Source organism: Protopterus annectens, chromosome 10.part0 (genome assembly GCF_019279795.1).
Source record: "Protopterus annectens isolate FY-2018-M chromosome 10.part0, PAN1.0, whole genome shotgun sequence".
NCBI classification, from domain to species: Eukaryota; Metazoa; Chordata; order Ceratodontiformes; family Protopteridae; genus Protopterus; species Protopterus annectens.
The window spans coordinates 1,639,037,131-1,639,051,354 of NC_056744.1; the positions used below are offsets into that span (position 1 = coordinate 1,639,037,131).

Sequence of the window (14,224 nt, forward strand, 5' to 3'; positions counted from 1 at the left end):
AAATCCTTCAGAACATGCATGTGAAGGCACATCCTGTTATGCTATCTACTTTCTATGTTTGTCACAGCAATATGTAAAGATTGAGCTTAATATTTGGCCTTTCTCCCACTTTTCTATGTGACTTTATCCAGATGTCTTTCTCTGAGGGGTTGAAAGATATGCTGGTGGCCCTAACACAGTCACACTGCTGACAGGGGATATACATACATAGACACACACCCACTGATGAACTGCCCTTAGTTGAGAGTAGAACCCCTACCTGCCTAGTTTTGATAGGTAGTGCTATATACATAACGCAAGTGCCACAGAACTTATATAGTTTTGCAGTGTCTGCCACTACTGTTCAGGTGGATGACATTTGCAGGTGCTGTAAGGATTGCCACTGTTGGATTAACAGGCCCTTAAAATGGTAGAGCCATCTCCAACACACACACACTGCTGCATGGGGATATGCATTGAAACAAGCATGCACACAGAGTTGCCACTTTTGAGAGTGGAACACCTACCTATCTAGTTATGTATATACACACACACACACACACACACACACACACACACACACACACACACACCAACACAGAGGCAAGACACCTATCTAGTTGCATGTACTATAGTGCTACGTACATATCACATGTACCACGGAGATTATATGCCAGGCTATACCTCAGAACCTCCTACAGCAATTAATCTTGACAAAGCCTTCATGAATGGTGTGATAAACTCCCCAAAATAGGGACATCTCTCGGATATTGCTCTTACAAACCTAGACAACTGATAGGGTAACAGGTTTTGCATCAGCATGTATTTTCAGATGGGTATGAAATCTGAAGCTGAAATGTCTGTCATTATTTCTGACTTCAAATCTCACTGATTTGCCAATAATTTGACAGAAAACCCCATTGTTATGAGACACAGACCACATATATGTGGCAAACATCAGGACATTCTGCATAAATCTGTCCAAATGAGTGGTATGGCCTGGAGAATTTCAAATGGTGCATCTAAGGTGGATGAAATCAAAAGGACCTTTAATGTAATGCCATGGAGAGGGGGTTGACAGCTCTCAAGCTGGTATAGCCAACACATATGACACCCACAGGGAATATGCTTCACACACACACACACACACACACACACACACACACACACACACACACACACACACACACACACACACACATACACAATGACAGCTGGCTATATTAAGATTCAAACCTCTACCTACCTACTTATCACTTGTGCCACAGAGCTTATATTCCTAGAAAGTGTCTCACAGTGAGTCTAAGGTGGATGACATGAACAGGCCCTGTAAAGCGATGCAATGGAGGAAGGTGGAAACAAGTCTCGAAATGGTAACACACACACACACACACACACACACACACACACACACACACACACACACATAAGCACACTGTTGGCAGTATTGAGATCAGAACTCTTATCTATCTAGTCATCTGTAATATAGTGCTACATACTTACCATGTGTGCCACAGAACTTATATATCTACAGATTGTCCAATGGTGCATCTAAGGTGAATGGCATCAGCAGGCCTTGTAAAGTAGAGCAATGTGGGATTTACTGGGTGGAACAGGCCTCAAAATAATATTACCTATGAGCACACATACTCACAGTTGGCAGTACTGAGATTAGAATCCCTACCTATCTAGTTGTATGTACTATAGTGTTATGTACTCATCGCATGTACCATGGAGCTTAGATGGCTAAAGAGTGTACAACAGTGCTTCTAAGGTGGATGACATCTACATGCCCAGTAAAGTACTGCAATAGTGGGTTAACAGGGTGTAACATGCCTTAAAATGTATTGGCATTGTACACACATAGGCAGGAAATACAGACAGCCACAAGGGATATCCTTAAACACACACACACACACACACACACACACACACACACACACTGAATTGCTGTTGTTAGGATTAGAACCACTACCTGTATAACACTATACTATACGTACTTATTGCATGCGCCATGATACTTAGTCATGTAAAGAGTGTCTGCCACTGCTGTTGGGGTGGATGACATCAATAGCTGCTGACAGGTAGGCTACTGTTGTGGAGGACACTAGTATCATGGTCATAAAATGGGTGACCAGTACACAGACATAAGCCTGTTGGGTGTGTGTATTCTGCTGCTAATGTAATAAATACAGAAAGACACACACACACACACACACACACACACACACACACACACACACACACACACGGTGGGTGATGTCAGATTACAACCCCTACCTCACTATTACACAGTGGAGCTCAGCTTAGTACTTGCACATACCACTGGTTACAATTGGTGTGAAATTGGTTGCAGCAGTACATCACTTTATGACTTTCAGGGTGTCTCTTTCTCTACCCCTCTCTCTCTCTCTCTCTCTCTCCCCCCTTGTCTCTGTCTGCCTATAATTGATATATTTGTATATATTACCTATATATATGTATATATATTACACTGAACAGCTCCAGATATATCTTATATGTGCCACATACAGATAGATGAGGGTAATCCTGTCTGCTGGGGGTGGGGAGAGACATTTAAGGTGTACATAGCTGTCTGTATGCAAAGGCATATATGGACAACACAATTCTATAGTCAGATGTGGGTTTAGACATGAGTTCTAATTCCTTATGTGTAGGAGCATGCTCATTATGACCTTCAATACTAGCAGTGGGATTCCAGTCCAGACCTACCTGTACTCTGGCCCAGGATTTTGTATTATACAGCCGATTGGCTGATGAACCAGTGTAAACAGTCCAGCACCTCAGTGATATACTGGCTTAAGGATCTCCTGGTTGTGTGCTATCCTTATTAGCTAAGTCATATCCTGGAGTGGGTATAGAGTATATTGGACTGATCAGACTTTTCCATAATTTGTGTGGTATATTCTACATAGCACTGTGGTTTCCTGGTATGTCAGTGGCAGATCAGTATAGATTAATGTGAGAAACCGCTTACAAACATTTGTTTACTGACTCCATACACTGCAGGGAACGTATGTTACTGCATGAATTGTTCTCGTGTGCACATTCTACTTTTGTCTGGCCAGTGGTTCCCTTTCCCCTTATATGTGTCTCTTTGTCCTTCTGTAGTCCAGTCACAGGCTTTGTCCACAGTTGCTGCTGTTATGTATTTGTAGTTATGGTGTGACTGGGGTAGTAGTCACAACATCACACACAGGGTTATGGACTTCACACCTCTGACTGTACCTGTTTAGCAGGTTGTCCATCATTGTGCCCCATACATGCTGTGGTCCTCAGATGGTTTGTGTTGCACTGTTATTATTAGGCTACATGTTGGCCATGGCTGTCAAACTCTTACAGACAGACATCTATTTGCACAGGACCATATATAACAGTCGGACACAGGCCCAGACATGGGGACAGGGTCTTAATATAGGTCTTCCAAATGTAGACATTTGGTAGATCGGCTTTGTGTTAGCATGCATTTTATTATGGGTATGAGGTCTGCATCTCAACTGTCTGTCATTGATGTTTTCACAGCAACCTTTATTGGTTTGCAAATAGTTTGCCAGGCAAATGCAATGTTATGACAAGCAGAACAGATATATGAGGCATACGTGTGGACATTCTGTGACACCCTGTCATTTCAGGAGTATGGATTGTGCCCACTGATTTGTTTTCAGTACTGACAAATTAATGTGGTCACCTTTATATCCTGGCACTAGACTTTGTCACAACCTGCTGTTGTACTAGACACCATGTAGGTTACTCAGAGCTGTGTACAGTCTATATGTGTGGCCCCCTGTCCCTCCATTGTCCACCTTTCTTGCAGTAACAAATATTGACTTCTGAACAGTCTGTACAACTCCTATCGTAGATGTAGCTGACATGCAAAATAGTTTGCACAGCCAGTCTCGAACCATGGTCCCTGTCAAACACAGCCACCAGTAAGTGCTGCTGACTTCCTGACACTATTAACCACACACATACATAGCACATTGACCCCTGCATATTGTGGAAATGAAACAAGTTAGCAAGTTGATTGGGACAGCCCTGGGAATGTGTGGTCTGCTGCTATTACCTTGCAAACATAAATGTTACTGCAGTTCTATGGGAACATGAGTGTGTTGGGGGTAGTGGAGCATACCTCTCAACTGTACACATTTACGCAGACTGTCCAGATGTATACCTCATAATTTGAGATCATTTTCATAATATTGTGGTTGTCTGGGAAAATACTGGCAAATCATTAAAGACTGAAGTTAGAAAGTAATGACAGACATTTGAGTTTCAGACTTCTTACCCTTCAGAGAATTTATGCTACTGCAAGAATTGTTATAATATAACTTTTTAAGTTTGCCAGAATAATATTTCATAACTGTCTCTATTTTTGGGCCTTTGCCACACATTTGTTTATGGCTTTTAAACAGATGTCTTGCTGTAAGAGGTTGAGAGGTATGTTTGGGACTCCAACATTGACATCCATGCATTTGTCCTATGACCCCACTGTTCGATAGTTCCTCACATATACTGCAGTGAGTTTTGCCACCTTGGGGACTACTGCATATTCTGGGGCAGCCAGTATTTGGCAGACATTTCCTGTTGTCCCACATAGCTGTCAGTTGTCTGCTACCATCCCGGTAGCCCACTCCATTCCCTTGCATACATGCAGCAATAACATAGATATGCTACCACAGCCTACAACCCCATTCATTTGTTGTTAAGAAGAGTGACTTACCTTGTGCCTGTGGCAGTTGAGAGGACAATGGCTTCAGGGCTGACTCTGTCAGATGCACACAGTACGCAATCTATACATGGTAAGGTACAGGTAGTGTGATGTGGTGGCATCATTTTTACCATGTGTATGTGAGTCTGAGTGAGGTGTCAGTCCCTGGGTCCCTAGGTTGTCAGTGTATGTGTTATGTATTGCCTCTTTGCCAAGACCAGGGGGTACTGGGCCCACCCACGTCTGCCCACAGGGACAGGCTCAGCGGGTTCCTCCTCCGAGTCCCCATGTGCCTGTGGGGATCTTGGGAATGCTGGGGGACTATGTGTCCCTTCCCTCTGATGTTCCTGCTGCAGATATTTCTGCAGGATCATACTGTGTAGCATGGCACATGTGGCTGGAGAGTACTGCAGGACTCCACCAGATATGTCAAGGCAGCGGAACCATGACTTGAGCAGTGCAAGTACATGCTCTACAATGTTCCTTGTTTGTGTGTGCCTCATTATGGCATTCTTCAGTGAGTGTGTGTGCATTTCTGATGGGTGTCATCATCCACGGTTCCAGTACATAGCCAGCATCCCCCATTAAAGGGCTATACAGGATGTCCTGCCTAGCAAATGCCTGGTACAGCTGTGATGCATGCCAGATGTGGGAGTCATGATAACTACCAGGGCTGCCAGCACACACATTGATGATAATGCCCTGGGCATTGCACATGACCTGGCAGTTGATGGAGTGATACCCCTTGCTATTGACATAGACTATACCCTCCACACTGAGTGGTGCTTTGATGTGCACATAAGTGCAGTTGATGGCACCAAGTACTTCTGGGAAGTGTGCTACACAGTGGAAGAGATGTATATTGCTGGTTTTCTCCTCAGGGGTTCTGGGGAAATAAATGTGCTTACTGGCATGTGTTAGCATGACATCCAGGAACTGGTGGAGTACTCTGGATGCAGATGCCTGTGAGACCCCCCCCATTATGTCCACAGTAGGTCTTTGGAAAGTACCTGTAGCTAGTATTCTTGAGGCTACACATACCTTTGTTTCCACTGGGATGGGTTCCCCTCTGTTGACTCTGCGTCTGAGGTGAGGGCAGCAGAGCTCAGTGAGTTTCTGTAGTATATCCCTGTCCACCCTGTAGCGCTCTACTATCTCCAGCTCATGTAGCCACTGAAAGGTTACCCTGGGTCTGACCACTCTTCTCCTCCTCAGTATGTGCCTTTTGTCAGCATCATCATCATCACAGACCTCAGCCTGTAGCACATACAGATGTAGCAAAGCAGCAGCAGCCCCTATCATTTTGTCTGTTAAAATTCCCAAGTGTGTGCTCCAATGGTGCAGAGTATGTGGGAAAAAACAGATTGAAGGGTGTATGCATACATTATAGTGGTGTGCTGTAGAGGCAGCCTTGTGATTGACTGACTATCATACATTTATAAGTTCATAGGTTCATAAGTGTGTACTAGGCTAATTGCCCTGGAACCTTTACAAGCCTAGCCCAAAAAAATTGCCCTGGTGCCGTGCCACTTGATGTTAGTTCACAGTGCCTCTATTTAGTAGGGCAACTGGAGTGATCCTTGGGGTGTACTTTCTGTTACCCATCCATTCGTTGCGATTTCTCTTGAAGAAGGCCAATGAGGTGCTCTACTTGACTTGAATGGGAAGCTTATTCCAAAGCATGGGCAGTCTCTGGGTGACGAACCTGTCCCTTCAGCATGTTCTGTTGATTGTGGTAATGAGGGTGTGATCTCTGGAATGTGTGGCATGTAAGGATTGGATTTTCTTTAGGTGTAGCATTTCAAGTAGGGCTAGGACAGATATGGCTTGTAAGTCAACCAGAGGCAACCTCTAAGTAGATGATAAGAGACTGAGAACAGCTGAAGTTTCTTGAGTCTGTCCATGTAGAACATGTGTTTAAGGCCTAGGATCCTTTATGTGAGGTACTTTTGTGGCCTCTCTAGCTGTTGCAGGTGTCTGGTCAGGTGCATGCCAAATGGGGCATTGTATTCTATGAGTGGTCTAATGAGGGATGAGTAGAGAGGGATGATGACCTCTTTCTTCTTGGATGCGAAACCTTTGGTTATGAGATGTGCCACGTAAAAGAACTTTCTGACCACAGTGGCAATGTGGTGGACGAAGGTGAGGTTGCTGTTGACCTGGGTGCCCCGATCTCTTATGGCCCATTCAGTGTTCAGTGAGCTCCCATTGACATGGTAATTAGTGGGGACTGAGTTTTTTTCCAAAGGAAATGATAAAGCATTTTTTGATGTTAAGCTTAAGGCCATGGTTCTGACACCAGTCATTAGTTTCAGTGAGGCCCTTCTGTAGGATGTCTGCATCAAGTGGGGAGTTAATAATGACTCCTAGCTTGCAGTCATCACCAAACTTGGTCAGCCAGAGTCCCTCTGTGTTGGCCTGGACTTCTGAGAAGTAGATGCCAAACAGGAGATGGCTTAGGACCAAGCCCTGTGGGACACCACTCATGACTGATTGACAGTCTGACTTGGAGTCCAACAGGAGATGGCCCAGGACCAAGCCCTGTGGGACACCACTCATGACTGATTGACAGTCTGACTTGGAGTCTACAACTTACACTCTGTGGGTCCTGTCTGTGAGCCAATTTGCAACCCACCTAGTGACATAAGGATTGATACTTAGTTTGTTGAATTCATCAATGATTCCATAGTGGGGAGTGGTATCAAAGGCCTTGGTCAGGTCAAGGTAGGCTGTATACACTGCCCTACCCTCATCCACAGCCTTGCTGATTGCATCGAAGAAGTCAACCAGGTTCAGCAGGTAGGATCTCCCCTTGACAAAATCGAACTGCGTGGGGTCAAGAGTTTGGAGATTGCCTATATCTTCATTAATCAGGTCCATGATGGTGCACTCCATAGCTTTACATACCACACTCGTCAGGCTAATGGGGCGATAGTTTCCAGGGTCTGTAGTCGCTCCCCCTTTATGGAGAGGGATGACTATAGCAGTACGCCATTCATTAGGGACAAAGCCAGAGGTAAGGCTATGATTGAACAGGGCACACAGATGTGGTGCCAGTTCATTTTGTAGCTGATGTAGAATTCAGCCAGGGATATTATCAGGTCCCATGGATGCTGTATTCTTGGCTTTGAACAATGCAGCTTTTACTTGTGCTGCAGAAATGTTGGGTACCAGGCTTTCTTCTGGTATTGTGATAGGGCCTGGAGGGTGTAAAGTTGACACTGAATCTGTCAGCCAGTATATTGGCTATATCTGTTGGCTCAGTATGGGAGGTACCATTGTGCAATAACTCAGAGCAAATCCGGGTATTGCCGTAGAGGTTCTTGATATAGCTATAGAAGGCTTTGTGGTTGTTTTTGGTGCCAGCTGCAATGCTGCCTTCATAGCTGGATTTAGAGGATTTGATAAGGGATCTCAAATTTTTGTTGAGGCTGATAAGGGAGTTTTTCCAGTCCTGTGACTTCACTTTTTTCTGCAACAGTTTCTTCCTTCTGTTGTAGAGTTTGTTGATGGCTGGGGGCCACCAGATTGGCTACCTTTTTTGGAGGAGAGCATCTTGGTTCTATTTGGTATGGCAAGTTCCATGCATTTGTGTACGTGCTCGTACAGTGCACTGGTGTATGATTCAGCAGTCATGCAGCTATTTTCCATTGGCATGGGTCCCAAGAAGTTAGCCACCTCTGTTTTAGGAGCCCAAAGTCAGCTTTGGAGAAGTTTTTAATGATGGTCACCTTTGCGGGGGGTGTAGGTGAGATGGAGATTTCCATGGTGATCAGTTTGTGATCAGATTTAACCAGGGAGAAACTGACTATAGGTGTGGAGCATCGGTCTCCCATGTTGGTGATAACCAGGTCGAGGATGTTGCTTCCTCTAGTGGGGGTCAGAATGACCTGGTCCAGAGCATTGGAATTGATGAATTCCAGGAAGAGTTGGGCCAGTATATTGGTACTTGAATAGATTTCCCAGTTGATGGAAGGGTGGTTGAAGTCTCCCAGTATGAGAGTATTGAGCTGGACCTTAATGGTTTCCAGGGTGCTTAGGAATGTAGAGCAAGAGTCTAGGGACATGGTTGGGGAACTATAGCAGGCTATGACTTGAATCAATATCTTACCAAGTGTTAGTTGTACCTGGAGAATCTCAGATGCATTATGCTGGGCTATCAGTCTAGAGGTGTGCATATCCTTTATGAATATGGAGACACCACCACCTTTGGAGCTTCTGGCCATATTCTGAGACGAGATAAAATCTGGGTAATATACCAGAGATTATTAAATGTAATGTATGGCAATTATGGTGATTTCATTATAATTGTCTTTTGCATCATAATGTGTTGAAAATTAAAACAAATTATAGGCACAGAACTCTCAGTAATGCAAGGTGACAATATTATGAATAATAAATATGAGCAGAAATGTATTTTGTGGTGAATTAGTTCTCTCCTCATAAGTGCCAAATCCTATAAAAATCATGTTTTTTTTGTTCTTAGGCAATCTAAATTTGGGATTTACTGGTATTTTTCCCAGAAAAAAAGATGAAAATTAGTATCTCTTCCAACAGGTGATTGCTGATTTGGTAAAATTGCTCCTAGGTGTGTGTGTGTGTGTGTGTGTGTGTGTGTGTGTGTGTGTGTGTGTGTGTGTGTGTGTGTGTGTGTGCACATGCACATTTGTCTGTCTGTCTGTCTGTCTGTGTGTACATGTATGCTTCTGTGCTGACTGTGTGTACTCTCGTGTGTGTGTGTGAGTGTGTGTGTGTGTCTGTGTGTGTGTGCACGCACGCGTGTGTATGTGTGTTTGTCTGCCTGTGTGTACATGTATGCATCTGTGTTGTGTGTGTGTGTGTGTGTGTGTGTGTGTGTGTGTGTGTGTGTGTGTGTGTGTGTGTGCATGTGTGAATATGACAATCCTGAGATGGGCTGTTCTCCATTCAGGATAGGTATTACTACCTCACATCCAGTGACTGCTGGGATAAACTACGTCTTTTTTGCCACGCTAAACTGGATTAAGCTGTTTACTGGAAAATAGAAGAATGAATGAATTAAGTACAGACATGGCTTGTCTTTCAAAAAAACTTAACATCCTAACTTGTTATGTTTGACATGTATGTCAGTGCGCAATGACCTATGTAGAGCGCTTATTTTCCTTTCAGCACAAACGCATATGCTTCATCTTCCATTCCATTACAGAGAGCAAATATCAGTAAGTAATATAAATACATTACATGATTTTAGTTATATGGTTGTGTATAGCACTACGAATTATCAAAGAAAAATATGGACACGTTAACAAAAGCATGGATGGAAATGGCACTCCCCCAAAGCTGTATGTATAATGTGTCTGCAATTATCTCCACCCCCCTCCCCAATGGACTGCAGTCAGCAAGTACTGTGTCATTTTCTTTATTTCTTTATTTATTTCATTGCATTTAATGAGAAGAAGTATCTGACTGCACAGCATCTATTGTTAGTGGAATCCTGGAAGAAGAGGTCCAAGCACAATGGTTAGACCAACTTAAATATAATCTACATCAAGCTGTGAGTATCTTCTGTATGGACTCTGTATGTTCTTCTTGTGTCCACGTGGGTTTTTATTGAGTGCTCTAATTTCCTTCCACAACCCAGAGATATGTCATTGATTAATTGGTTATGATCCAAACTGCTTATAAATGAGAGAGAGTCGTGCAGATGAGTGCTTCATGCCACAATAGACTGGCATCCCTAGCTGGAATTTGTTCTCTGCTTTGGTTCCACTAAGTATTAGGGTAGTATCTGCTTCTCCCTCATCCTCAAGTGGATAAATGCTTAATATGAAAATGAATGAAATTACTTTAAAAGAATAATGAGATACGGACCATAAAATGACAAGCGGAGTAATAATTTTATTCATACAAGGTACAAACAAAGATAAGATAATCATAGAAATCTAAGATAATGTGTTAATGAATATAGTAAACATCAGAAGAAAAAGATAAAATATAAAAAATTGCATAGTCTCTGCATTATTTTTGTATAATAGACACAGACATCATAACAAGAGAATGTTTAATAATTCTAATTAGCATATACATTAGCAAGCAGAGGATTTTCATGTAATTCCACAATGACATTGCCATTTATGCTGAGATGCTCTTTCAATGAGTTTTTGAATACGTATCTGAAATAAATTTTGTCCAGTGGAAATGTATTCCATAGTTTGCCAGCATGGACAAAAATGCCTAAGCAGAGGGCTTTCTCTGTATTTCTCTGTATGAGTTGACACTACTTACTATACTTTTTTTTTTTCCTTGCTGAAAGGCTAAAGCTGTTAAAGGAAAACTCACTACTTACCTGTCCAGAGGGTCTTGTTGATGCAGCAAAAATGGCACCATCATAGTGTGCTGGAGGTCGTGGATATGAGTCCTCAGTGAGACCAAATATATCTTTTTCACTTCTGTGACTTTAGCAGTGGTCTTTTTCTGTGTGTTTGTGTGTGTGTGTGTGTGTGTGTGCGTGCGTGCGTGTGTGTGTGTGTGTGTGTGTGTGTGTGTGTGTGTGTGTGTGTGTGTGCGTGCTGTATCTCTTTGGAGTTGCTGCCTGTATTCAGTAGCCAGCTGCAGTTAGTGTGTGTGTGTGTGTGTGTGTGTGTGTGTGTGTGTGTGTGTGTGTGTGTGTGTGTGTGTGTGTGTGAGCATGTGCATGCATGTGTGTGTGTATGTGCTTCCTGTATCTCCTTAGAGTTGCTGACTGTATTCGGTAACTATCTGCATTTATTTTACAGATTGCAGTTTGCATATCTATATATGGATGCATGCATGTATAGATGTACTTGTTTATGTTTGCTTATTTCATTACACATATTTTTTACAGAGCAGCTTTCAAGTCCTTACACCCTTCAGGAAGTAGAGGTACCCATCATTAGCCGGACAACATGTGACTGCCTGTATCACATCGGTACCACACTGAATCAAAATATTCAGGTTATTCCTCAATCCTCATTGTGTGCTGGTTACACTCTAGGGCAGAAGGACTCTTGTCAGGTAAATGCACAATTATTTTCACTCACTCTGCTTATTCAGCATATTTTCATATAGTTTATGAAATGATCGAATGATTTCAGGTATTCTTTATTTATCTGTCATCCACTACATTATATATATATATATATATATATGTCCTAGTCACTCCGTTACATCAGTCTTAGGTTGACAGCTGTCTAGTCGACCAGATATAATGGACGAGGCAGTTGATCAGCAGGTATGTAACATCACACAAACTCAAGGCTTGGGAAATTTGCCCTTACAGCAGTTTTATATGATCTCAGAATTAGTATATATGATTAGTGTGGGGTGTGAGGATGTAGGGGGGCTTGCCCACTGCAAAAAATTATGTTTTATTTTTTTAAAGTATAAGATTGCATGCACTGAAACTTTTTCTTGCCACGTGCATACTGGCATGTTGACATCAGTGTTTTCGGTATTCTGACATCAACATTCTGCCAGTCAACAAGGGCATTTTCATTTATTAGTGGTATGCACACACACACACACATATATATATTTATATACATATTCATATATATATATATATATATATATATATATATATATATATATATATATGTGTGTGTGTGTGTATGTGTGAGTGTCCATGTGCGCACACACACACACACACACACACACACACACACACACACACACACACACACACACACACACACACACACACACACATATGAATGGAGGAGGTCCGTGATGTAATAAATGAAATATCTGGCACTCTGAGTTTTACAATTGAGATTTGTGGTTGTGACAAAGCTACAAGTCACAAAATTAATTCCTATAGACACAGTAACAGATATTTAATTTATTTATGTATTTATCATATCTGGGTTTTAGAATTGAGTTTTGTGGTTGTAACAAAGCCACAAGTCACAAAATGAATTTCTATACACAGAGTAACAGATATTTAATTTATTACACCCAAGACCCCTATACATTCCATTAATGTTATGTGTTCTGCTTATTTCACTGGACTGTGGTACTAAAGTAGCTTTGCTTTTTTTTTTTTTGCTTGTTTTGTTTTGTTTTGTTTTTACATAGTGAGACTTACTGGTGAAGTAGTTCTGTTTTATGAATGGGAGTTCCAAGTTGGAATTATTATTATTATTATTATTATTATTGTAGTGATTTGTATATAGCATTTCCTTTTATTATTAATGACTTTGTGTGAATGTGGCTAGTTGATTTAAAACTAATTATAAGTAGGTGCTAGACTAAGATTAGGATGAGGCAATGCAGTTGTTGATGATATCTGGCCTTTGGCACTTGGGATTAAAAGGGAAAGTCAATGACCAGTACTCATAGTCAAGCTATGAACTATGCAGCATGGGATTGTACCAAAATGTAGGAAAAAATCTGCTAGGTATCAAGTCACGGTAACCACATAGCACTGCAAGGCAATTCACTAAAATGTACACAAAAAGGGGTATGTGAACAACTGTATGATGCCATGAAAATGAAAAAGCACTGTATAGAGAGTGCATAATGAAAAGCAAATATGAATTGTGGAAATCAGGTTGCAATTCATAGTTATCAGACTTTTAGTTGTTGAGTGATTATAAAGGTAGAAAATCTTGCTGAAACTTGCAAAATGCTGGTATCTGTGGCAGTTTTTACAACTGTGTTTAATTTGTTTGGCTTGTAGTCACTCAGGAGTACAACATTGCCATGTACACCAGTGGAGACAGTACCAGTAAAGAGTGCACCCTTCCAGATATCATTGTGCTCAGTATACAGCAGTGCAAGTAAAGCAGCAGCAACTAATCCTTCCTCTGTGAACCCTGACAACTGCACAGTGGCTGTCTAGTGCCACACAGAACAATAGGATGCACAAAGTGCGTGGTGTTGGAAATGATGAGCAGTGATTGACTAAGTCACAGTGTACCACAGATTACTCTACTTTAACCTCCAGGAGGGAGGGAGGCAATTGGTGAGAATCACAGCAGTCATTATCCAAGATGCCTAGGAGCACATGGCACATGTCTGCCTACATCATTATTTACACAGGTAACCAGGACACATGGACATATCTGTCCACACAATCAGGTGGTGTGGAGGTAGTAGTTAATGGAGACAAAAACATATGTTATAGGACAGGGATTATCCACATCATAGATGATTTAGTCTGTTGACCACGACGTGGACCCACTATGGATTTCTGTAGTGTGGCATTTTAATGGAAAGATGTAGAGGAGGTACTATTAGCTGTGCAGCAGGGAATTTGTAGTGAGTGGACGTAAGTGGCCTTGATATTCTTTGGGAAATAGATGTGATGGATAGCATGGAACAGGGACGGCATGGGATGCACACACAAACTGCCCTACCCCAGGTAGCTCTGCAGCACGTCTGCTCCTGGCATGAAGTGTTGGTATGGTGATAACCTAACTGTGGCGGGATCCGCCATTTTATCGAACAACAAAACAATGACATTGAGACGAGATTGCTGGAAGTTAATTTTAAGAACACCCCAGATCACTGTAA

The 14,224-nt window shown here is 42.2% G+C and overlaps 1 protein-coding gene across 1 annotated transcript in view; it reads left to right on the forward strand.

Moving 5' to 3' along the window:
* The window catches only part of LOC122814355 (mucin-5AC-like), a 165,629-nt gene that overhangs the window by 75,874 nt on the left and 75,531 nt on the right, over positions 1-14,224 (forward strand). The window contains exon 4 of the mRNA XM_044086941.1: positions 11,553-11,722. Coding sequence (XP_043942876.1) covers positions 11,553-11,722 — 170 coding nt within the window. The remainder of the gene's footprint in view (positions 1-11,552; positions 11,723-14,224) is intronic.